The sequence below is a fragment of the Lacerta agilis genome, chromosome 1 (genome assembly GCF_009819535.1).
Source record: "Lacerta agilis isolate rLacAgi1 chromosome 1, rLacAgi1.pri, whole genome shotgun sequence".
In the NCBI taxonomy this organism is placed as follows: Eukaryota; Metazoa; Chordata; class Lepidosauria; order Squamata; family Lacertidae; genus Lacerta; species Lacerta agilis.
The window spans coordinates 125721167-125746013 of NC_046312.1; the positions used below are offsets into that span (position 1 = coordinate 125721167).

At 45.5% G+C, this 24847-nt stretch overlaps 1 protein-coding gene across 2 annotated transcripts in view; it reads left to right on the top strand.

Moving 5' to 3' along the window:
* Window positions 1–24847, top strand: part of NRP2 (neuropilin 2) — a 216527-nt gene that overhangs the window by 185713 nt on the left and 5967 nt on the right. For both annotated transcript variants that reach the window (XM_033170007.1, XM_033169999.1), the window contains one exon: window positions 24702–24770. In XM_033170007.1, the coding sequence (XP_033025898.1) occupies window positions 24702–24770 (69 nt within the window). The remainder of the gene's footprint in view (window positions 1–24701; window positions 24771–24847) is intronic.

Genomic DNA, 24847 nt, shown 5'->3' on the forward strand with positions numbered 1-24847 from the left:
ACACTTCTCTGAAGTCTCTCAGCCCCACTCACCTCACACAGTGTTTGTTGTGGGAGAGGAAGGGAAAGGAGAACGTTAGCCGCTTTGAGACTCCTTCAGGTAGTGATAAAGCGGGATATCAAATCCAAACTCCTCCTCTTCTTCAATAGTCAAATGGTAGGTGTGAGATTGGGGACTGGGGGAAACTGAAGCTACAGCACCACAAACATGGCTGAAGTTATTGTGTACTGAACAAGAACAGAAAACATAGAATTGCAAGGCAAGAGGACAGGCAAGATGACTAAAGATCGCTGGAATGTGAGGCTATAGATTTCCGTCACCCAAGTGGGGAAATATGGAAGCTTATCAAGTCCTCCAGGAGGAGTTGACATTAAAACACTTTGATCACCTCCACTTTGAAATTTGAGGCTTAAATCTTAATACATTAAAGCCACTGATTTGAAGTGAAGTGAAGGAAGGGTTGGGGGGAGTTGGATTATATCACCACTCCACTTTTTTATTTATTTTTTGCTGAAGATTATTCTGCTGTTATGCCAGGAATAAAGCAAACAGCCCCCGATTTCATCTCACTAGAGTAGACCACAGCCACCACATAAACCATAGTCATACTTTGAAAGACCAGACACTTTGGTCATCCTGGCGAATGTCGAGCCGACGTCGAAAAATTTGAAACCCGCTCTTGGTTATGAATGCAGAGAATGACTCAAGTCGGCGGTGGGATAGCCGTTTCACACGAATTGATCTTGAGTGCGCAGCTGCTGCTGCTTACACACCATCAGATAATACTGGAAACTAGTTTGTTACGGGTGCTGAGGGGTAAATGCAATTCTTTTGGGGGGGTTAAATATGCTTTAAATGCATGGTGTATACGCAGCCTGAACAACAAGGACAAGGATGCTGCTTCCCACATAAACTATACATAAGAGTAGCTCGTTGACTGAGCTAAGGGCAATCTAGAGTTGTGTTTCCCATGCCTATCTTCAGCTGATCTGCAGAAGCTCAGAGGCTCTGTAGAAGCACATGGGGAATCACAGGGCACTGCCTTATATTGAGTTTGGTCCATCTAGCTCTGCAGCTTTACATTTTTATGGATGCAGTAAACTCACAAATTATGCGCATGTCAAAAAATAATTACTTTAAAAGGGGGGCAGCTTCCTGGGGAAAATTGACTGGCAGTCCCGCCCACCATTGAACCCAACGGACTATACGTAATGTTGGCTTTATGCTTGACCCCCGGAAAGTAACCCCCACATAAGTTGTGGGCTTACTGTATAGGAAGATCTAAAGTTGCTGGTGTGTGTTTGGGGAGGAAACAGCTCCCCTGGCATTGTCTGTGCCGGCCCGCTTCCCTTCGTTTTCCTTTGTTGTACCTCAGGAATCTTAGAGTATAATTAGATGGCAGGGACGCGGGTGGCGCTGTGGGTTAAACCACAGAGCCTAGGGCTTGTTGATCAGAAGGTCGGCGGTTCGAATCCCCGCGACGGGGTGAGCTCCCATTGCTCAGTCCCCGCTCCTGCCAACCTAGCAGTTCGAAATCACCTCAAAGTGCAAGTAGATAAATAGGTACCGCTCCGGCGGGAAGGTAAACAGCATTTCCGTGCACTGCTCTGGTTCGCCAGAAGCGGCTTTGTCATGGTGGCCACATGACCCAGAAGCTGTACGCCGGCTCCCTCGGCCAATAAAGCAAGATGAGCGCTGCAACCCCAGAGTCGGACACGACTGGACCTAATGATCAGGGGTCCCTTTACCTTTACCTTTACCTCAGGATTCTTAGGGTATAATTAGATGGCACAACAGAAAAGTGCTGCTGTTGCTTCTTTCCCCACCCTGCCCCAATGTTTAATTCAGTTGTGGGAAACCTTTGGCACCTCCAGATGTTGCCAAACTGCAACTCCCATCTTCCCTGCCCATTGCCCGAGCTTGTTGGGACTGATGGGAGTTGTAGTTCAGCACTATCGGCTGGCAGGGGCAAAGGTTGCCCACACCTGGCCTGATTGAACACTGTGCGAGAGATGGCTTTATACTTTTGCTGTTGGCTGCACATCACTTGCAGTCCAGTCCAGCAGTCCATAACAAGAAGTTATGAAGAAGGAAGCAGAAGTGCTCAGAAGGGACACTCCTCCCTGTTTCCTAAGCGCTTGTACCCTCCGTTGGCACTGCGTCAGGGGGAGAAGAGGTTCCTTTGCAAGGTAAGTGGAAGGCTTTTCCGTGCATAGCAAAGCCTGGTGTGCAGGAATTGCCCACCCCTTGCCCCTCTTCCGATTGGCAGAGACTATCTGAGTTTGCATTTGCCTGCATAGCTAAGTTGTGTGTCTGAATATGTGCGTGTGTGCATGCTGTGTGTGTGTCTATACACACCCAAGGAGGTGCGTGTTCGCCACATCCATCACCAGCACATGGCTTTCAGAGAGTTGCCCCCAGGCCCCAAAAGGTCAACCATCCATTTTATTTTATTATTTTTTCAAATAATATTTATTGTATTTTCCAAAATCAACCACAAATTTAACAAAAAAGACAAAAAAAAACCAAATACAAAACAGTAAAAAAAGGAAAAAAGAAACATCCAAAAATAACAACAAAAAATACATCATTATACTAAAAAACTCCATCTTCTTATCATCTTTTACAGACTTCCTCCTGTTTCCCCTTATTTACGTCCCTCGAGAATATTTCACGTAACTTCCGAATTTAACCCTTATCACATGTTTTATAAATACCATTCAATCTTAAACATAAAATCTTTTAAATCTAAAACCATTTATATCTAAGACTATTTCTGAATCAATTTCTATAATCTATAATCTCCTAAAATTCTCATTATTTACTTCAGATTATACATATGACAGCCTATCCTTCTTCTAGAAACAAAAATTTTAAATATTACAATACTTTTTTAAATACAGTTTAAATTTTCCCCATTCTTTCTCCACCGCGTCGTCTCTCAGATTACGGATTCTCCCAGTCATTTCCGCAGGTTCCATGTACTCCAACATCTTCATCTGCCATTGTTCAATAGTAGGTAGTTCTTCCAATTTCCAGTTCTTTGCTATTAAGACTCTTGCAGCTGTTGTGGCATACCAAACTAAATTTCTATCACATTTTGGAATGTCCTTACCTAAAATGCCTAACAAAAAGGCTTCAGGTTTTTTCTTAAAGGTATGTCTAAGAATTTTTTTCAATTCATTATAAACCTTTTCCCAAAAGTCCTTCACCTTAGGGCACACCCACCACATATGAAAGAAAGTCCCTTCAGATTGCTTACATCTCCGGTCAACCATCCATTTTAGAGTTGTTTTGGTCCACCGGATGACCTGACCAGTTCCTGACTAACTAACTAGCTGACGGGCCTTCTGTCTAGGCTTCAATTCCTTCATCAGATGGGCTCCCTCAGTAGCACTGAAATCTGGTCACAACTAATCCCAGTTTGAGACTCCCGGTGCCTTACAGGACCCTGTCTCTTGGGCCGATTCGTATGTCACTTCTCCCTCTTACCAATTCACACAAATAGTCTACTCAATATGAGCAATCTATCCGAGAAGGAAGGAGCACGCATAATACCGAAGATCAACTTGTGTGGGTAAGGTTTTTGTTTTTGTTTTTTGTTACAGCACACATCCTGCTCACAGAAGGTGATCTGGGGGTATGACGCTCATCCTCCACTCCTACTCATGTCCATATTCCATAGTTACAGATCAGCCCAAACTTGAAGATCTGACAATGTTCCTTTTTTTTATGTGATCTGAGATCTCGTGAGCCAAAGGATGGCAGAAAATAGGTCTGATTTTTTAGATGTAGAGAGGGTCAACGTTTACTCAGCTCCTGGCAGAGCTTGGCGAAAGCTGGAGACAGCTGTAAGAAAGACACACACACACACACACACACCCCACGACAAATTTTGGGAAGGAGAATTGGTGCTTATATTTTGTAGGACCCTTAATTTGAAGAAACTCGCATTTGGCTAGATCCTTGTTTTCAACAAACCTTAAAAACACGGCTTAATTTCAGCCAAGAGATTGCTAAAGCCCAGTTCATGATTTCCAGTGTTGTGTCACTGAAATGACACAAATGGTGAGAAAAAACAGCTTTAACCATATGCAGAAAGTTTTCTCCTCACTAGTGGGCAGCTATATCTATAGCATCCATACATCTGGGATGGGGTTGGGTTCCAAGGTGAAGACTAAACCCTGATCAGGATTCCTATCTGTGGTGCTCTGCTTGACTAATCTCAGACAAGGATCAAACCCCATTTATGCATAGGATTCAAGCCTCAGCGATAGCTTACCACTCCCAGTTTTTTTCCTTTCTGTCAGTGCTTGTTAGGAACATAATCATCTTGATCAGCTGAGCCAACTCATATGATTCATTTGGGATTCTGCTAAAGTGTTCAGTTACTGATTGCGATTATGCCAGATTTCTCAGGAGAGCGTACCCAGGGGACGAGACACATCATTTCAAAACGTCCCAGGGGGTTCAAGATAGCTCGGCTACAGCAAAACAAGGCAAGAAAGCTGCCATTCAAAAGGCACATTTGGAAAAACCTTTGCTAATTAGGATGTGTATCTGGTTAGCTTGCCCATCGTCAGGTGCCTTTTTGGGGGTGGAATAGCTTAGCCACAGCCGTTTCAAATCTGCATAGCCCTAAATGAATTATGTGTAGAAATGGATCAGCGCCCCAATTTTGAGAAACTATCCCTTGCATTGTGCTGACCCTGACAGCAATGGGGACCCAAATAACTCCTCATTCTTACCTGCAGCGCACCTCAATGTGCATTGATGGGATAGAGCTCAAATGATAGCTTCGAGAGCCAGTGTGGTGTAGTGGTTAAGAGTGGCAGACTTGTAATCTGGGGAACCGGGTTCGCGTCTCCCCTCCTCCACATGCAGCTGCTGGGTGACCTTGGGCTAGTCACACTTCTCTGAAGTCTCCCAGCCCCACTCACCTCACAGAGTGTTTGTTGTGGGGGAGGAAGGGAAAGGAGAATGTTAGCCGCTTTGAGACTCCTTCGGGTAGTGAAAAGTGGGGTATCAAATCCAAACTCCTCCTCTGTTGGCGCTGAGATTTTATGTGAAGTACATCCGTTAAGTCGGGGTTTTATGTGTCCTTCTCGGGCAAAACAGCTGAGGAATTTCAAGGGAAACCGATGAGTAATGAAAACCATCAGATGAATTTGCACAAATACATATTGAATTTGTGAAGGATCCTTTTCTCTTTGGGTAAAGGACTGGAATAGATGACGTCCATGGGATGCTGTCTAGCCCTGGGGTGGGGTGGGGAGTGGTCCTCAAGATGTTGCCGGACTACAACTCCCATTATCCCCAGCCAGCATAGCCAATGGTCAAGGATGGTGGGAGTTGTAGTCCAGCACCATCTCTGGGTGGTCAAAGGTTCCTCACTCCTGGCGTAGCCATTTGATTCTGTGCTCCTCGGGATGTGTTGTCTACCTTTATGTAAATCTGCGCTATTTGTCTAGGGCTGTGGATTGATTATTAGGCTCACTTTTTTATTTAGAAGAGAATTGATTTCACATAAGTTTACCTATTTCAAAGCAGATGACTGTTTTTACAAGGGCAACAAACTTCTCAGATTAAGAGGGATGCTACTAAATAAAAGGGGTGTGGGGGGTATCAGCACCCCCTCTACTCATTTGTTGTTGTTCAGTCGTGTCTGACTCTTCGTGACCCCATGGACCAGAGCACGCCAGGCACGCCTATCCTTCACTGCTTCCCGCAGTTTGGCCAAACTCATGTTAGTAGCTTCGAGAACACTGTCCAACCATCTCATCCTCTGTCGTCCCCTTCTCCTTGTGCCCTCCATCTTTCCCAACATCAGGGTCTTTTCTAGGGAGTCTTCTCTTCTCATGAGGTGGCCAAAGTACTGGAGTCTCAACTTCAGGATCTGTCCTTCTAGTGAGCACTCAGGGCTGATTTCCTTGAGAATGGATAAGTTTGATCTTCTTGCAGTCCATGGGACTCTCAAGAGTCTCCTCCAGCACAATAATTCAAAAGCATCAATTCTTCGGCGATCAGCCTTCTTGATGGTCCAGCTCTCACTTCCGTACATTACTACTGGGAAAACCATAGCTTTAACTATACGGACCTTTGTCGGCAAGGTGATGTCTTTGCTTTTTAAGATGCTGGCTAGGTTTGTCAATGCTTTTCTCCCAAGAAGCAGGCGTCTTCTAATTTCATGACTGCTGCCACCATCTGCAGTGATCATGGAACCCAAGAAAGTGAAATCTCTCACTGCCTCCATTTCTTCCCCTTCTATTTGCCAGGAGGTCCCATTTCCCCAGCCAGCATAGCCAATGGTCAAGGATGGTGGGAGTTGTAGTCCAGCACCATCTCTTGATGGTCAAAGGTTCCTCACTCCTGGCGTAGCCATTTGATTCTGCGCTCCTCGGGATGTGTTGTCTACCTTTATGCAAATCTGCGCTATTTGTCTAGGGCTGTGGATTGATTATTAGGCTCACTTTTTTATTTAGAAGAGAATTGATTTCACATAAGTTTACCTATTTCAAAGCAGATGGCTGTTTTTACAAGGGCAACAAACCTCTCAGATTAAGAGGGATGTTTCTAAATAAAAGGGGTGTGGGGATATCAGCACCCCCTCTACTCATACGCCACCAAGAAACACGGGTTAACACAGCTGGTGGGAATTAGCAGAATCTGCGCAAGTAATTAACAGATCCGCACTTCGTTTTTTACAGACACCGTATGCCATACTTCCCAGTTTAGCAAGGAAACTGCTGTTGAGTTGCATCTTACCACTGGCCAGTGGATAATTGTTGAAAAAGTCGTATTAAATAAATTGCCTGGGTGAACTGAAAGCACCTAGATCATTCCTATCAACCCTTCAGCATTTAAAAGCCTTTTGCAAGTCTTAAAAAAAAATCTGCATCCCTTCCTACCCACCCACGCCATGTTCAATGAAATGAATCAGTTCATTAGAGCAATTAGCTTTTCATCTTTCATATTGTCTTAATCTGGATAAAGCGCTAATGGGGAACAAAAATGGTCATGTTCTCAGTGGGTATCAATTTTCATAATCCCGCTGCCTTCAGGCATGTTAGATGGATTCACCAAAAGAACTTGATTGATTACTCTGGAGATGGAGGGAGCCCCGAGGAACAAATACGAGCAGTTAGAGGAATCCTGACGGGCAAGTGTTGGAAGTCAGAATGGCAAGTGGGTTGTTAGGGTCAGACTTCAAGCAGCTATAATTTTTAAGCGGCAACATTCTTGGCTGCAAAATGCTTTCCACGTAGGAGAGGATAAAAAGATGAAGAGCTTCTGCTAGCAAGAGAGGTGGTGTGACTGAATTATCAGCGTTTAACTTATAATGAGCGGTTTTTGGAAAAGGCAAGTGGTGTCTGCACCCTTTTTTAAAAAATAAGAATGTGCTGGAATCCAAATCAAATTTTAACACGTGGCAGATTTAAATTAAAACTAGGCCGTATGTTTTCCATGATGCACGGGGTTGGCTTCATTAACGCTTCAGGTATCCGTAATCCTTTTAACATTTGCAGTCTACAAAGGAAGGGAAGAGGATGGAGTACTCTATTTAATACAGTGAGCTGGCAGAACTTGTGGCAGCATCTAGGTTGGAGCACCTCAAGCAAGCTTAGATGCTGCAATCAGAGCTCCCAACCTCCGGCCATTTTCAGACTGGAAGGGATTGCTTTCCTAAAGTACAGGTGGCAGATGGAGCCCTGGCGTTTGGGCCCTGCTCCTTCCCAAGTCTTCCACCCACCTCACCCTTCTCCTGACATGAGGCCAAATGGGAATTCTTGCTCCAGCAGATGGGAGAGGAGGGCAGGGGCAAAGGACCCCGGGGTGGGGGAAGTAGGGCAGGAAAAGTCATCGAAAAGGCAGTGTACATCGCTGGGGGTGCGATACACAGGGAGTCTCGGCCAATCAGCAGTTCCCTGTGATGCCAAATAATATCTTCTGGGTGTGGCCTGAAGAGATTTCCAGGGGGCAGAGAGAGAGAGAGGGAGAGAGAGACCAGAGGTCCATATTTTGCCTGTAGGACTTTAGGTCCTTGCCACCCAGAAACCAGCAGGGTTTCTGCTTTTGTCCACATTCTGACTTCTTTGTGAGTTGGTGGCATCCTGTGTCCAAAGCCCAGGTGGATTATATATACAGTTGTACCTCGGAAGTCGAACAGAATCCGTTCTGGAAGTCCGTTTGACTTCCAAAGCGCGGCTTCTGATTGGCTGCAGGAAGCTCGTGCAACCAATCAGAAGCCGTGGAAGCCCTGTCAGACGTTCGGCTTCCAAAAGAACTTTTGAAAACTGGAATACTCACTTCTGGTTTTCGATCAGGAGCTGAAACGTACGAATTCTGGGGCACTCGAGAACCGAGGTATAGAGACCGAGAGACCGACAATCTCATGTGGAAGTTCTCAGTATGTAGCACAACCCAGAGGTTGTCAGGCCGACACCAGAAGATTTTGTTTTTTGTATGAAGCTCTGTCCAAAACATTTCAGCTTGGCTGGGTTCATTTAAACATTTAAATTTGGCAAGAGGTTTTCTTTTTCTTTTTTTAGCCCTTATATAAACTCAAAAGAGTTTGCAAAAAGAAAGCTGGTTGTCATTGATCTGGCTGCGCTGAATGCTAAGCCTGTGCAACAGGAGAATTGCACAATATCTCTGTGTGTGGTTGCAATTCATTCCAGGCATTCAGAGAGCAGGAACAGGGAGGAATCTTTGGCCTAGTTCACATAGAAAGGTGAACCTACCTTACTGTATGAAACAATATGCAAACAGACACATAGCCATCCTTCCATATGATGCCTGAATTTTGCAGTGCAGATCTTCGGCCAGGTATTGTGCGCAAAGATCCGTGTGCTAGGGGGAAGTGTGCAAGAGAATGCGTCTGTGAGTGAAAAAAACATTAAAACGCGTCACATTAGGGGACACGGCATGGCAAAAAAATGTGTGCATTAGGCAAAATTGCTTACAGAAGTGAGCTTATTCGTGGAAATTCACACTATATAACTGATGAAGTTATTGAAGACCTTTTTTTGGGGGGTGAGGGGGTGGGACTTACAATCTGTTGTGGAAATGTCAAATACTGAACTTAAAGAGTGGGAAAACGAGAAACCGAAATCGAGAAACCGAAATTGACCCATCGCTCTCAGTGAAAACTGTGAGGAATAATGGCTACAATGTCAGACATGGACCTTGGAAAACTAGGCTTAGATTTCAACCCTGCCATTGAGTCCGTGGAATGGTGCTGAGATCGAGACAGGGCTGGGCGTGGGCAGCCGTCTACAGAGAGCCATGAGCCATTGGGCAAGTGACTAATCTGGACTGGAACAAGAGGCAGGGCTGAGGCAAAACCAAGGATGCAGGAAGACGCCAAGAAGACTGTGTTGCTTGAGGAAAGGCTCATTGGAGCAGAAAGCCCTTTTATAGGGCCCAAGGGGGCGAGCCTCGGCAGGTGGAGTCAGTCCAGGGCCTGATGACTGAAACCTGCAGTTCAATGGCCCACCACACGGGGCAGCTGACCATAGATCCCAGCAGCACCTGACATACCATATCTTTCGCTCCATAGGACGCACTGGACCATAGGGCGCGCCTCGTTTTTAGAGGAGGAAACAAGGGAAAAAATATTTTTCTGATTTTCCTCCTCTAAAAGCCCTGGGTTTTTCTGAGGATCAGCTAAAAGTTTTGCAGCTTTTTTTGCAAAGGGAAAAGCCCTGGTTTCTTCAGGATCAGCTAAAAGTTTTGCAGCTTTTTTTGCAAAGGGAGAAAAGCAAAGCTCCTTTTGCAAAGGGGGGAAAGCAAAGAGGAAAAGCTTTGTTTTTATGGGGTTCAACTCACATTTCTGCAGCTTCTGAAGGAAAGGGAGCCATTTCTACAGTTTCCAGACAGATAATCTAACCAGCCAGTCACATGTCGCTGGGGAAACAAACAACCTCCCTCGGCAGCACATTCAACAATGGAGGGCGGGGCTGAAAGGGAGCCGGGACTCTTATCTCTCTCCCAATCTCTTGCTGATCAGCTGCTGAGCTGGGTCCTTTCAACACCCCCTTTTCTCTTTGTAAAATAAAAAGCAAGATCCTCTTTTGGCCCCTGGGCAATTCAGCTCCAGGGACCACCATTCGTTCCATAAGATGCACAGATATTTCCCCTTACTTTTTAGGAGGAAAAAAGTGCGTCTTATGTGGCGAAAAATACGGTAACTGCCCTCTCCCCAGCGTAACAGGCGGGGCGAGCTCTATCATTTGACCAAAGCGAGGCAGCTTTCTGCTAGAAGCTTGCTATGAATAGCAGCATGTGAACAAGTTACAGCCGTACCTCTGGTTACGATTGCTTCAGGTTGCGTTCGTCACGGGATACGAACACACCGAACCCAGAAGTTACTTCCAGTTTTGGCAATTTGCGCATGTGCAAAACGACGTCATGTGCAGAAGCGCCGAATCACATCGCGCACATGCACAGACGCAGCGCTTCAGGTTGCGGACCTTTCAGATTGCGAACGGGGCTCCAGAACGGATCCCGTCCATAACCAGAGGTACCACTGTATTTAATTCTATATTTTTCTTTTCCTGGAATTAGAGTGAGGAAAAGGAGGGCCTTTTGCATGTTCTGCCTCAAATGTGTTGAGCTGCATCTACGCACAAGTTTGCCATGAAGGTAACTCCAAATGGACTCGCGAGCTCCTCGGAATGAAAGGGAGGAGGTGCAAACGAGAGAAGCAGATTTCCACTGGTCTCCCCTAGCCATAGGGCTACTCTTGAGTAAATGGTAGCCTCTGTGCTTACATGGGGGGTTTTGTAAACTATTTTCCTTCCACCCAAAGCAAGGAACATCTCGCCGCAATCCAAGGCAGGCATGGGCAGAAGCCGTTTCTCTTTGCCTCCCCAATGTAAAAATAATTATCTCACCTCCCTCTAAATGCACACCTACAAAATACAGACATCATCTGTAACAAGCATGTTTGGAAAGATAATTGTGGTTCATCAGCTTTCCCCTTCCTCCTCTGCCCTTAAATGCAGAATAATTTTCTGCAATCTTTTTCTTCCTTTCCGAGGCTTCTCTTGGGAGATGACAAGAGGGGACTCTTGCATTTCTGGTGCCAAACGCTCCCTTCGCCCGTTTCCCTGCTAATGCAAAATAGCCTTGGCTTAAGGCTCCGCTGTAAATCACCGTTCTTTCGGCCATTAATCTCGAGAACACCCTGCTATATTTTATTAAGGTAATTGTACGGCTTTAAAAGGCTCTCAGAGCAGGCTTCCCAGAACTGAGCAGCAGCTCCAAAGCTTCTCTGCATTTTTGTGTCCAAATGCTAGAAGAAGATGCGATGCTGTGCATGTTTCTGTCAGCCCCTGGAGTCACTGATGTCTGCTCAAGGGCACTGCAGTCAGCCTCCTTTATGGCTGCTTCTGCATTCTGCGGCACATTATGGCCACATATATATATAAGGTTTTTCTCCAGTGGGCAGGGCATGCTGCAAGGCATCACGTGAGTGTGACTAAACACAGCCTGTTCAGCAGCCAGAGCTTGAACAGAGGGCCTGGGATATTTGTTTTTTGACTCATTCTCTCAGACTGTGCTGGAATTATCAAATAAGCATGTGGTATAGACTGAGCAGTTAAGACAGCCCAAAACAGCAGATGGAGTGCGTCCGGTACTCGGCTATAAGTCATCAACTCTGAGCTTCGCCATTGCAGCAACTCACACAATTGAGCAAGGGGGACCTGCCCCAGTGCCCCATGGCACTGGGCCAGGGGGCGGGCTTTGTTTTTTGGAGTTTTATTGCAATATGGCACCCTGCGCGAAGCCAAAATTTGACACCCCCAAACAGATCGTCACAATTATGCATATTCTCCATTTGGCGCCCCCTTGACTCGGCACCCTATGCAATGAAGAAGAAGAAGAAGAGGAGGAGTTTGGATTTGATATCCCACTTTTCACTTCCCGAAGGAGTCTCAAAGCGGCTAACATTCTCCTTTCCCTTCCTCCCCAACAACAAACACTCTGTGAGGTGAGTGGGGCTGAGATACTTCAGAGAAGTGTGACTAGCCCAAGGTCACCCAGCAGCTGCATGTGGAGGAGCGGAGACGCGAACCCGGTTCACCAGATTACGAGTCTACTGCTCTTAACCACTACACCCACACTGTCCTAAATCTGGCACTGTTCACTGGACCACAACTGGTACACTAGTGTCTGGACTCCATCCCAGTCCCACTGATGGATTTTGATTGCTACTCCACTGTGCAGTGCAGAGCTATGATTATACCTGAAGGAGCGTCTCCACCCCACCCACCCCCCAATCATCCAGCCCAGACACTGAGGTCCACCTCCAAGGGCCTTCTGATGGTTCCCTCACTGTGAGAAATGAAGGTACAGGGAACCGGGCACAGGGCCTTCTCGGTAGCGGCACCCGCCCTGTGATACGCCCTCCCACCAGATGTCAAGCAGATAAGTAACTATACAACCTTTAGAAGACATCTGAAGGCAGTTTTTAATGTTTTACTGTGTTTTTGTATATGCTGGATGCTGCCCAGAGACGCTGGGGCAACCCAATCAGCTGGACCGGGTACAAATAATAAAATTATGATGTTTGGAACACATGCACCCTGGACAAAGAAAGTTACTCCTGCCCCTCTCTCATACTACACTTAAAGCAGATACAGAGAAAGGGGCTGTTGATTCAGGGGTTTACGAAGGACCCAACAACATTTTCGTGGCAGATGAGGGCACACCATGATAAACTATGCTGCAGAAAGCTGCCATGCAGGGAGTGGCATGTGGGTTTGCTGATCTGTTGTTGCTGTGGGGTGGCAAGGGTAGAAGAGACAATCTCGTGCCCAGAGGCGCATTTCTGTACCCCAATTGCACACAACTCGGGCTTCAGCCTTGCTACTGAAAATAGCTCATTCCTAGTGAACCCTGGCACAAACGAGGTGTTTGTTGTTGCTGTTCAGTCGTTCAGTCGTGTCCGACTCTTCGTGACCCCCATGGACCAGAGCACGCCAGGCACGCCTATCCTTCACTGCCTCCCGCAGTTTGGCCAAACTCATGTTAGTAGCTTCGAGAACACTGTCCAACCATCTCGTCCACTGTCGTCCCCTTCTCCTTGTGCCCTCCATCTTTCCCAACATCAGGGTCTTTTCCAGGGAGTCTTCTCTTCTCATGAGGTGGCCAAAGTACTGGAGCCTCAACTTCAGGATCTGTCCTTCTAGTGAGCACTCGGGGCCGATTTCCTTGAGAATGGATAGGTTTGATCTTCTTGCAGTCCATGGGACTCTCAAGAGGTGTTGGATTTTGATAATTTGGGGACAGCTCAAGTGTTGCTTTGCCCTATATGGGGGACGGCCAACAGTCCATAAGTTTCGCCCTGGGCTTTCATGGCTGCCTGCTCTCCCAACGTACTGCCTCAGCTTGGGAGTGTGAGGTGATCAGGAGAAGGCAGGAGACACCCTTTTCATTTCCCAGATGGAGGCACAACTGTAAGGTGCAGTGCCTTCTCACAGAGCTCTAGCGCTGGGATAGGGAGTGTTTAACCGCCCTCTGTCTTTGTCCTCATCCCAGTGATATTTTTAGTTAAATTACAGCCCCAAGCTACTAATAACCCTGCTTTTTTGGGGGGGGGGTAACATAGGTGCTTGTATTGTGCCTTTCTCTACTCCCCCCCCCCCGGGAAGCCTATTCACAAAAGGGGAGGTGGGGGTGCTTTAAATCAGGAAATCTGTCTACGTGATAGCAGTGTGTTAAACACAGTTCAAAAGCAGAGTCACCTTTATTAAAGAGGGGAAAATATTGGGAGAGCCAATAGACCTCATTTTTTTCATTTCCCCTGACCTTGTCGGTTTTGAATATACGGGTGCCTGCCTGAGTCAAATTACCCTGCGCCAGAGGTCAGAGGCGATCAACCTGTCTTGCTATAAACCATGCCGCTTTCGTGTATGATTTCAGCCTAATCTCAGGGAAATCATCTAGAGGTGTCAGCACAGCGGCTGTGCACATCCTTTCCCTGGCTCTCAGGATGGATGTTTTAAAGCCTTCTACCTTTAGCACTCTTGATGCAAATGCCATTTATCTCCCTTTTCTGATTTTCCCAGCCGTTTTCAGCTCCTACGCGAAATGTGCTGGAGAGGTGTCCTGTGCATCGATTAAAATGCAGCCTTCCCCTTTCAAGATTTATAAATGATCCTTCGAGTGATTTGAGAAAGGCCGGGAGAAGCAGGAGAACAGCCATTTCATAAGACATCACTTAATAATGGCTTTATTGTTATTGCCCAGGTAGTCAACGTTCAACAGCTGCAATTCATGACATGTTGAGGAATCCCACTACATCCCCCCCACCCCCCAAAAAACATAATATTGATTACATTTCCCCCATCAATTTTGTTTCCTAACCTTGTCACATGTTTTGAAATATTAACCGAATTTGATCAAAATACGTGTGTGGTATTTCAGCTTACAGGTTATATATATCTAATGCTGTGCTGTGCATAGGCTTTCCCTTCCTACCCCCTGCAGCCCCTGGAGCGAGTGTGTGTGTGTGTGTGTGTGTGTTGTGGCTGCAGATTTTGAGGGTGCACAGAGGGTTGCTGTAGGGAAGAGAGAAAGGGAAAATCTTCTGTTCCAGCAGCAGTCTGTTCCATGCATGTAACAGCAGCAACAGTAGTAGTAGTAGTAGTAGTAGTAGTAGTAGTAGTAGTAAATCATTTATTTATTTATTTATTCATTCATTCATTCATTCATTCATTCATTCCCCACCCATCTGGCTGGGCTTCCCCAGCCACTCTGGGCGGCTTCCAACAAAATATTAAAATACAATAATCCGTCAAACATTAAAAGCTTCCCTAAACAGGGCTGCCTTCAGATGTCTTCTAAAAGTCTGGTAGTTGGTTTTCTCTTTGACATCTGGTGGGAGGGCGTTCCACAGGGTGGGTGCCACTACCGAGAAGGCCCTCTGCCTGGTGCCCTGGAACTTGGCTTCTCGCAGCGAGGGAACCGCCAGAAGGCCCTCGGCGCTGGACCTCAGTGTCCAGGTAGATCGATGGGGGTGGAGACGTTCCTTCAGGTATATTGGACCGAGGCCGTTTAGGGCTTTAAAGGTCAGCACCAACACTTTGAATTGTGCTTGGAAATGTCTTTGGAGCCAATGTAGGCCTTTCAGTATTGCACTTAACGTCTTATGTTTAAATGTTTGCGGTGGCTGTTAAAACAACAACAAAAGATTGACATATCCACTCCCCAAATTAGCTCTTGAAACAACGTATGTGCTTAGTTGCTTAAGTCAGAGGCAAATTGTGTCGGGTGGGTTTAATGCAGATATTACAGTCTTGTGGGGGAAATGCATTATTATAGCAACCTGTTGGCCAGTCCTTTTGAATGCTGTATCTATGAATGGAGGCTGCCTGACTGATAGATCTTTTCCCAGCTACGTCCTCAAACCCGTTAAGATGGGATGTTTGGGGGTAGAAACCTATAAAAATCCTGACCCACCGATGCAAAAGCAACGAGGTCCTCCAGGGGATTTGCAACAGCTCGGATATGTGCAAAACTCCCAGCAATCTCCACCTTATGGAATAAACAGAGGATAAACAATAGGCAAGATGTTTCTGTGTGCGAAATGCTTCTTTGCAACACATTGCATTGTTAGAGGATGCGACACCTACATCAACCTGTGAATCAATGTGTGCTTATGTGGCTAGCCGTGTTGAGCCCTGGGGTAACAGCGTAGCTTCTTCCAGCAATATTACAAATTGGCCTGCCAGTTATCCCGAAGCCAGTGGGATTAAACTGGCTTCATATGCAAGTACCGTGGCTGCGCTGGCAAGCTAGATCATGCTGAGAGAATGAAACACTCCTTTGTTTGTTTGTTTTTTTTTAAATCACACTAAAAGATAGCACTGGAAATATGTGCATCGCGGTGTAATTGTAGGCTGACCTAGGGAGACGCTTCCCTCTCTCCATTTCTCCAGCGATCAGATTTTATATTGTGTTCCTCCTGCCTCAGGTTTGCCAACAAATTATGCTGCATAATCCCATTCCCAAGCACTGTGATATGAATCGGCTGGAAACTGCATCGATGGTTACCCATCTATTGCTCGCAAGCAGGCAGGTTACGAAGCCCGCTAGAAGCTGTTGCCGCCACTGCGGCAGGTACCCTCGTGTATCGACAGTCAGTGGCAATTCAGAATCACAAGATTTGCTCATTTGGGAGGGGACCAACCTGGCCTGCTAATCGGGCCCCGCAAGATATGGTTCTTGAATCCCCAAACAATTCCCCACTAAGTAAGTTTATTGGCTTCACTAACAGAACTGGACTGGGAAAGGAAATGGGATTGTGAAGGAATAAAGCTTTTGATCAAACGCACAAATGCCGGCAATATTAGCAAAGGGAATAGAGAAAATTGCTAGCAGAGTAAATAGCTTTTTGTATAAATGTTCTCCTTATTCAGATTTCCCCCAGTGTATATATACATATATATATTTCCTTTTAAGGCCCGGAGAGTGAATTTTCTTTAGAAAACATTGGATTATCTGATACCCTCACACAGTTCCCCGTGACTTTACACACACACACACACACACACACACACACACACAACTGCAGAGGAGAAGAGCAAAGTCACTGTGTCACATTTGCACCAACCACACATTTGCAGTTCTTAGCGGTTTCTTTCCTTGCACCCAGCAGATAGTTCTCAGTGTCAGCTCTTGAAGGAAGAGAAGGAGAAGGGTCTAGACTGGTGGGGAAGTGGGAAGCTGGGGAGGGGGCACCTCAGCACAACCGTAGGCATGTGGTCTACAGCAAGTAAGCCCCACAAGCTCAATTTGAGGGGATTTTCTGTTCCCTCGTAGCAGCCTCTTGTACATTCATCGTGGGAGGTCTGCGTTCAGAAATTGCTTTCCATGCACAGATTATCCCTCGCTCAATTGGGGCAGTACATTTTTTCCTTCCCCAGTTAAACTTGTGAGAATAACCGAGAAACTTGAGAGAGTCACATTTCTGGCCTGAAACAGAGAGGCAGAAAGGAAGGTATCCAGGAGTACAAAACGGGAGAGAACTCCTCTACCTCAATTCATTAGCTAGTGTGTTTCTTCACTGCCCAGCTCCTGGTTTGTAGGGAAAGTGCTAAGCACCCCCAAAAGATTTTGCTGTTGGCGAGTCTTATTGACGGTGGAGGCCTGGGCTTTTGTTAACAGGTAGCCAGACCCAAAACAGGCAGTTGCTAGGGGAAATGGACCGTTCAAAAAAGGACGTTTGTGCATTTTCAAAAATTCTAGCCATGCAAAAGTTCAGTTCTGTTTGGTGATGTAAAAACGATGTGGAAAATACCCCTAGAACCTCAGGCCCTGATCAAGCATGCCCATTCCTCTGCCCTCCCTGCGCCACCTTTCTCTGCTGCTGCTCTTCACTGAGTTTCTAATATGAAGTTTATTCTAGAACATGGGTAACCCTTTCCTGGCAAGTCATGTGAAGCTACTTACCACTATTCAGATACCAATGCCAGGAGTATCCAGTGCAACATGGAGGGAATGCCTGGGTATGTTGTAGCGGCAGGTCTTTTGCACGCAAATCATAATCATATCCCAACCAGGCAGTTCTAATCTTTCCTTTTAAAAAGCTCAAGTGAAGAGCATGGAGCAATCTTTAGTTTTTTAAACGAGATGCTAGACTTTGTCAATCTGTACCAAATATTTCAAGATTCTATTAATAAAATCTTTATTAAAAAACACACAAATATTTCAAGATTCTATTAATAAAATCTTTATTAAAAAACACACACAAATATTTCAAGATTCTGGATGGATGGATAGAATCTAATTTTGCATGTGAAGTCTCCCAAGTTTTGCATGTTAACTTAGCATTCTTTTAGAAGGAGTCGTTTGTTCACAATCTGTCCTTGCATGTGATTTGAGTATCCTTCAGCATTCCTCTGCCAGATTTTGGTCCATCTTGGGGTGTGTGTGTGTGTGTGTTTGTTCATGTTCCCACCACTGCTTTGGTTTTCTTCTCTACCTCAGAGTTCTGTTTTCGTTTTGATTTTAGTACAAAACCAGATTTGTCCTCAAAACAACTCTGTGATGTAGGATGCTGTAATTCCTGTTTTTAAGTTGGAAAAATGAGGCAGCAAGTGACTTGCCCCGTCAACCAGCATTTCTATAGCTCAGCAGGGAACTCTGATTTCAGGCCCAGCCCTCAATCCACAGGGCTACTCTGTAATTTTCTCTTTGTTTATTTCTTCCTCTGAGTATGTGCTTTAAGAATTAATTCCTGGGGTGCAAGCATTTGGCATTTCGCAAATTCCAGTGCGGCAGGATGCATTTCATATCTGCTAAATTATTCCTTCGTGCACCAAGTCCCCCTGAAATAAGGCTTTCCCGTGATGTGGGAAGACGAAAATTGCCCACCCATCTTCCCAAACCACATGGCTGCAGTCATGATCTTCCATGAAGACAACAGGCTCCTGTCAGCTGGAATGTCCCCCAAAGGTCTTGTGCTTGCCTGCCACAGAACAGATCCGATCGAGATGTGCTGATATTACTGGCACTGCAGTAGGCAGCTGGGGCACAACACACCGAAATTCGTGCTCAGTATATTACACTGAAGGCAAGGCCACTTTGTTCCGGGGGGGGGGGGGGGAATCCAGCCAAGAGGAGGTTTTTCCCTGCTGGATATAATATGAGGCATCTTGTCTTTGTTGGTTGACAGAATGGATGACATTAGAGAATCCACATATTCTAGATCTAGAAGGTCATGATAATTTTTTTGGTTGGCACGCTTATTTATGGAAGAAAAGGTGAAAGTTCATAGAGGATTTACAAATCATATAATTGGGGGTGAGGATTATAGAGTATGAATAAATGAGTAAATTAAGTTAATTTGGATATGCAGAAGATACTAAAAACAAATTTAAGGAACCGCAGAAAAAGGGAGAAGGAAGTTTTGAAATGTCAAAATGATTGTAAAATTAGTGAAATGTATAAACTTGAAAAGTATGAATGAATAAAAATCACTGATAACACCAAAAAGGGGGGGGGGAATCCAGCCCAAGTCAAGCACTGTTGACTATAACAGGAACATTAGGCATGGACACAATTCTCCTCTTCCATTAAAATAGAAAATTTCTAACTTTGAATAGATTGTGTTCCTTCTGCTGATCCTATCCTCTTGGATCCAATGAGGTCACAAGGCTGAAAACCACTATTTGTATTTGTTTTTAATGTATAACTGGCACATCAGGCACCCTCCTGGGCTCCCCCATCTTCCCCCTACTCAGTAATGCTGTCCGCGTTTGATTCTGCTTCCAAGAGGCACTTTGCAGCTCTTGATGCAGATGTTTCCATCTGGGTCTCTTGGTTTTGAAGTGGGATGAGAAATCTGAACTCACTTTTAAAATAATGACTTCCTGCAAATGTTATAGACTGAGCGTCAACTTTTTTTGTTTGGTTTTGTTGGTTTTAAAAACAACAACAACACCATACACGCTGTGTTCTGATTCCAGTTGTGACTAGGCTGGAATTACTCATCATAAGGGACTTTTTGCATTCTGCAACATCTTCCGGAGAGAACTTTGTAAGGCACTGGTATGCAGGGGTTTATTTCAACTGCAACTCACCAGAACTCAGTTCCAGCATCTCTCAGGTCGGCGCCATTGCCATTCTAAGGGAAGGAAGGAAGGGTCCTTTTTCTAGAAAAATAGCACTGGTGGTATGGAAACTGTTGGCCTCCAGATGTTGTTGGACTACAGTTTCCCTCATCCCTGATCATTGGCCATGCTGGCTGGGGTTGATGGGAGTTGGAATCCAGCAAGACATGGAGGATCACAGGTTAGTCTAAGACAGGGGTAGGCAACCTAAGGCCTGTGGGCCGGATGCGGCCCAATCGCCTTCTCAATCCGGCCCGCGGACGGTCCGGGAATCAGCATGTTTTTACATGAGTAGAATGTGTCCTTTTATTTCAAATGCATCTCTGGGTTATTTGTGGGGCCTGCCTGGTGTTTTTACATGAGTAGAATGTGTCCTTTTATTTCAAATGCATCTCTGGGTTATTTGTGGGGCCTGCCTGATGTTTTTACATGAGTAGAATGTGTCCTTTTATTTCAAATGCATCTCTGGGTTATTTGTGGGGCCTGCCTGGTGTTTTTACATGAGTAGAATGTGTCCTTTTATTTCAAATGCATCTCTGGGTTATTTGTGGGGCCTGCCTGGTGTTTTTACATGAGTAGAATGTGTCCTTTTATTTCAAATGCATCTCTGGGTTATTTGTGGGGCATAGGAATTCGTTCATTTCCCCCCCCCCATATAGTCCGGCCCACCACATGGTCTGAGGGACGGTGGACCGGCCCACAGCTGAAAAAGGTTGCTGACCCCTGGACTAAGACCTGATATGCTACGAAGTAATATGATTGCAATTGCTCCAAGTTCTAGAGCCCAGGTGAAGGGTGGGAATCACTGTTATGAGCTATTTTCTTTCTTTTTTTATCATTCAGTCTTTATTGGTTTATAAACGATACATACAAAAAACCATAAAAGGTAAGTCATAAACCAAAACAAAAGAGTGCAACACCAAAACACAAAACACACTGAGAGCCAGTGTGGTGTAGTGGTTAAGAGCAGTAGACTCGTAATCTGGTGAACCGGGTTCGCATCCCCGCTCCTCCACATGCAGCTGCTGGGTGACCTTGGGCTAGTCACACTTCTCTGAAGTCTCTCAGCCCCACTCACCTCACAGAGTGTTTGTTGTGGGGGAGGAAGGGAAAGGAGAATGTGAGCCGCTTTGAGACTCCTTCGGGTAGTGATAAAGCGGGATATCAAATCCAAACTCTTCTCTTCTTTTGTGATGAAAGATGCATTTTGTTGTGTATTTTAGAGACTAATTTGCTTGTGGGTGTTTTAAAAATTATGATTAATGTGAAAACAGGACGGGTAGACTTCATGCTAAATGCACACGGACTGGAGACAGACAGATCCACACACACATACCCCCTTGTGAAATGACACCGATCATTTGTTACAAGTGACACTCTCTTCCGGACATCCTCCTGCAGGAGCTGAGTGTAGATGCCAAGAAACTTGCACTAGCAGAGCAGAACAAAAGCAGCAGCCTCCCCTAGCATGGAGGGCCATTGGCCTGGACACAAGTTGTGACGTTACTGGTGCTGGCCGTGCAGCAGGGTGAAATAATCTGTTTCGGGATACACCAAGAGGGGCAGAGGGGAGGAACTGGTGTCTAAATACAGCAGCCAGACTTAGGAAAGCATTGGCCCTAGCGTTTGGGCTGTGCTTCAGGTAGCACGATGCTTTTGGCTGGCTCTGGCTGCATCCCTTGAAATCCCTGCTGCTACAGAGCTGCCGTATCCGTTCTTTTTGCTCCAGCTGTTGGAACCGTTCCTTTTCCAGAGACATACTTAGCTGGTTCCTCTTCCAGCAGTAGGGGCCCTTATGTATTTCTGCACAGCAATTCACGTCTAGTTTTCCTTGTGGCAAGTACATCTGTAGTTTTAATAATTGCTTGTAATTCCTGAATGTTATATCACCACATTGCTTGCGAGGCAAATTGTTTGTGCAATGCTTGTCAGGCACATATTCATGGTTTCACTTCATTGGCCTTACAAATTGTCGGCTGATTGTTTGTTTTTTGTTTGTGTTTCAACTTGTGTGAGAGACACCGAACAGCAGAATACATTTTTCCCTCCTAGAATTATAGGAGTGGCTCCATTCATGTTGCTTAGCAAAAAATAAAATAAAAAATTCAGCGGTTCTGCTCTTTGTCTTCGCTCTTGGAGACATTTGAGGTTCCGCAACTTGAGATGGAGCCATCTTTGGCTCTGTTGACACATCCAAATTCATCACTTGACGGCTTCAGTTAATGACTTGCATGTGTGAAAGCTGTCACAAATTAGACATCACAGATAGATTCTTCTGTGCAGACAGTCTTCACATCTAGGACCAAGCTAGATATGGTGGTCTACGCCAATCATGTTGCAAGAGAGGGGAATGCTTTGAAAACAGTGAAAGGAGATCTGGGAAGGAATGCAGAAGAAGAGGAGGAGTTTGGATTTGATATCCCGCTTTATCACTACCCTAAGGAGTCGCAAGTGGCGCTGTGGGTTAAAACACACAGCCTAGGGCTTGCTGATCAGAAGGTTGGCGGTTCGAATCCCCGCGATGGGGTGAGCTCCCGTTGTTTGGTCCCAGCTCCTGCCAACCTAGCAGTTCAAAAGCACATCAAAAGTGCAAGTAGATAAATAGGTACCGCTCCAGCGGGAAGGTAAACGGCGTTTCCGTGCGCTGCTCTGGTTCGCCAGAAGCGGCTTAGTCATGCTGGCCACATGACCCGGAAGCTGTATGCCGGCTCCCTCGGCCAGTAATGCGAGATGAGCGCCGCAACCCCAGAGTCGGACACGACTGGACCTGATGGTCAGGGGTCCCTTTACCTTTAAGGAGTCTCAAAGCGGCTAACATTCTCCTTTCCCTTCCTCCCCCACAACAAGCACTCTGTGAGGTGAGTGGGGCTGAGAGACTTCAGAGAAGTGTGACTAGCCCAAGGTCACCCAGCAGCTGCATGTGGAGGAGTGGGGAAGCGAACCCGGTTCACCAGATTACAAGTCTACCCCAAAGCTACTTCCTCTGAGCACTTGGCCTTCCAAGCCAATACTTGAGCAGCTGCAGGAAGTCAAGCATCAGTCACGGAAGACATGGAAGAGTTTAGCCTCTCTCACCCCGAATCCCTTTGCACTGTTAAAAATGAAACTACCTTACCTTTCTCTTTCTACATGAGTCAAGCCATTCTGCGTCGAAACAGCCAGAACTACTGCCCTTAGCTATAAGCCATCAAGTGCCGAGTGAACAAGTGGTATACAGTGGGACCTTGGTTCTCAAACATGATCCGTTCCGGAAGTCCGTTCCAAAACCAAAGCGTTCCAAAACCAAGGCACGCTTTCCCATAGAAAGTAATGCAAAATGGATTAATCCGTTCCAGACTTTTAAAAACAACCCCTAAAACAGCAATTTCACATGAATTTTACTATCTAACGAGTCCATTGATCCGTAAAATGAAAGCAATAATCAATGTTCTGTACTATAAAATAAGTAAGACAGTATTGTAGATGATAAAAATTTAAATTTTTTTTTTTCTCTTACCTTCACTGATGATAGTCATTGTTTGGATGGGGGACTTTTATCCATTTCCACAGTCTCAATCAATCAGTCAGTAGCTGAACTAGGTTCCACACAGTCACAAAAAACAAATTAACTAAAAAAAAAGCCTCAAAAACAAAAACACAAAATAAATAGCAAAAACAAAAGCGCCAAACGTAATCCGTCCCAGAAGTCCGTTTGACTTCCGAAATGTTCAAAAACCAAGGCACAGCTTCTAATTGGAGCAGGCGCCCAGAAACAACAGCCGACAGCCACATCGGACATTCAACTTCCGGGTTTTTGGCATTTGGGAAACAAGGTGTTTGAGAACCAAGGTACTACTGTACATACACATTGTTGTTGTTCAGTCGTGTCCGACTCTTCGTGACCCCATGGACCAGAGCACGCCAGGCACGCCTATCCTTCACTGCCTCCCGCAGTTTGGCCAAACTCATGCTAGTCGCTTCGAGAACACTGTCCAACCATCTCATCCTCTGTCGTCCCCTTCTCCTTGTGCCCTCCATCTTTCCCAACATCAGGGTCTTTTCTAGGGAGTCTTCTCTTCTCATGAGGTGGCCAAAGTACTGGAGCCTCAACCTCAGGATCTGTCCTTCTAGTGAGCTCTCAGGGCTGAGTTCTTTGAGAATGGATACATACACATAAGTGTGTGAAATTAGACTGTTTGAAAATGTGGGACAATGCACTCAGTGGAAGGAAACATATTATGGAACATGTTAGCCGCAAAACAACCATACATCGAAAACGTGCTGAAACTATATATTCTGCATAAGTATGCATGTTCTCTCCCCCCCTTTTTAAAAATGCCTTTTGAAAACAACTTCCCAGGGAGATGTACAATGAAATGCACATTGTGATAGAGTCCTAGCGCCGTTCTCAATACTCTCTGGACCTATATTTTAACATGTTTCAAAGAACCTAAAGAAAAATCTCCCACACTAAAAGGCTCGGGTGACAGAAATAATTTTCATAAATACCTGAATACGGATACCCATTTGTGGGATTCTGTATCTCCTTGGTGTAGTCCGGCTTTTATATTAATACCTAGGTGATGATGATGACACCCATCGCTCCATAAATCACTTTGAATTCATTTGAAGCCCAGGTTGAAAGCGGGTCATTTGGGTCGTTGCATCTGCTGAGAAGCGCACCCAGATGATGGCCATGCAGAGTGTGCCAAATGGATGTTGTGTTAATGGTGACTAATGGTGGGCATTGTTGAAAGTTACAAAGATAATACCTGTGTCCGTGGTTGCTAATGAATTATAGCCATTATGAAGACACTACTGACAATGTTTCAACGGCAATCAGAATTATCTAGTTCCATTCTCTCCCCCCACCCCCCTTTCATTTTCCCTAAAAGCAGATTATTTGGTAGAGATGAAAGAGGAGCTCCTGTGATGGACATATCTTCCATTGTATGCTCATGAATGTTAGCGGAAGTTGGCCCTGGTTATGAATCGCCTAAAGAAAATGCTTTCTTGAGCTTGCATATCTTACAAAAAGTGTGTCGTTGCTGGTTGGTGATGCAGACTTTTAGAGTAACAACAAGATATTTCTCATTCCAGTCGATTTCCCAGCTTTAGAGGACGACATGTCAATCAACGGGGAAGACTTTGGAGAAGACTCTGAAGATGGTAAGTCTGAGATATTGTGCGTTGCATAACAGATATTTTAAAAGCAATGTGCCTTATGCAGCTCCAGGTAAAGTACA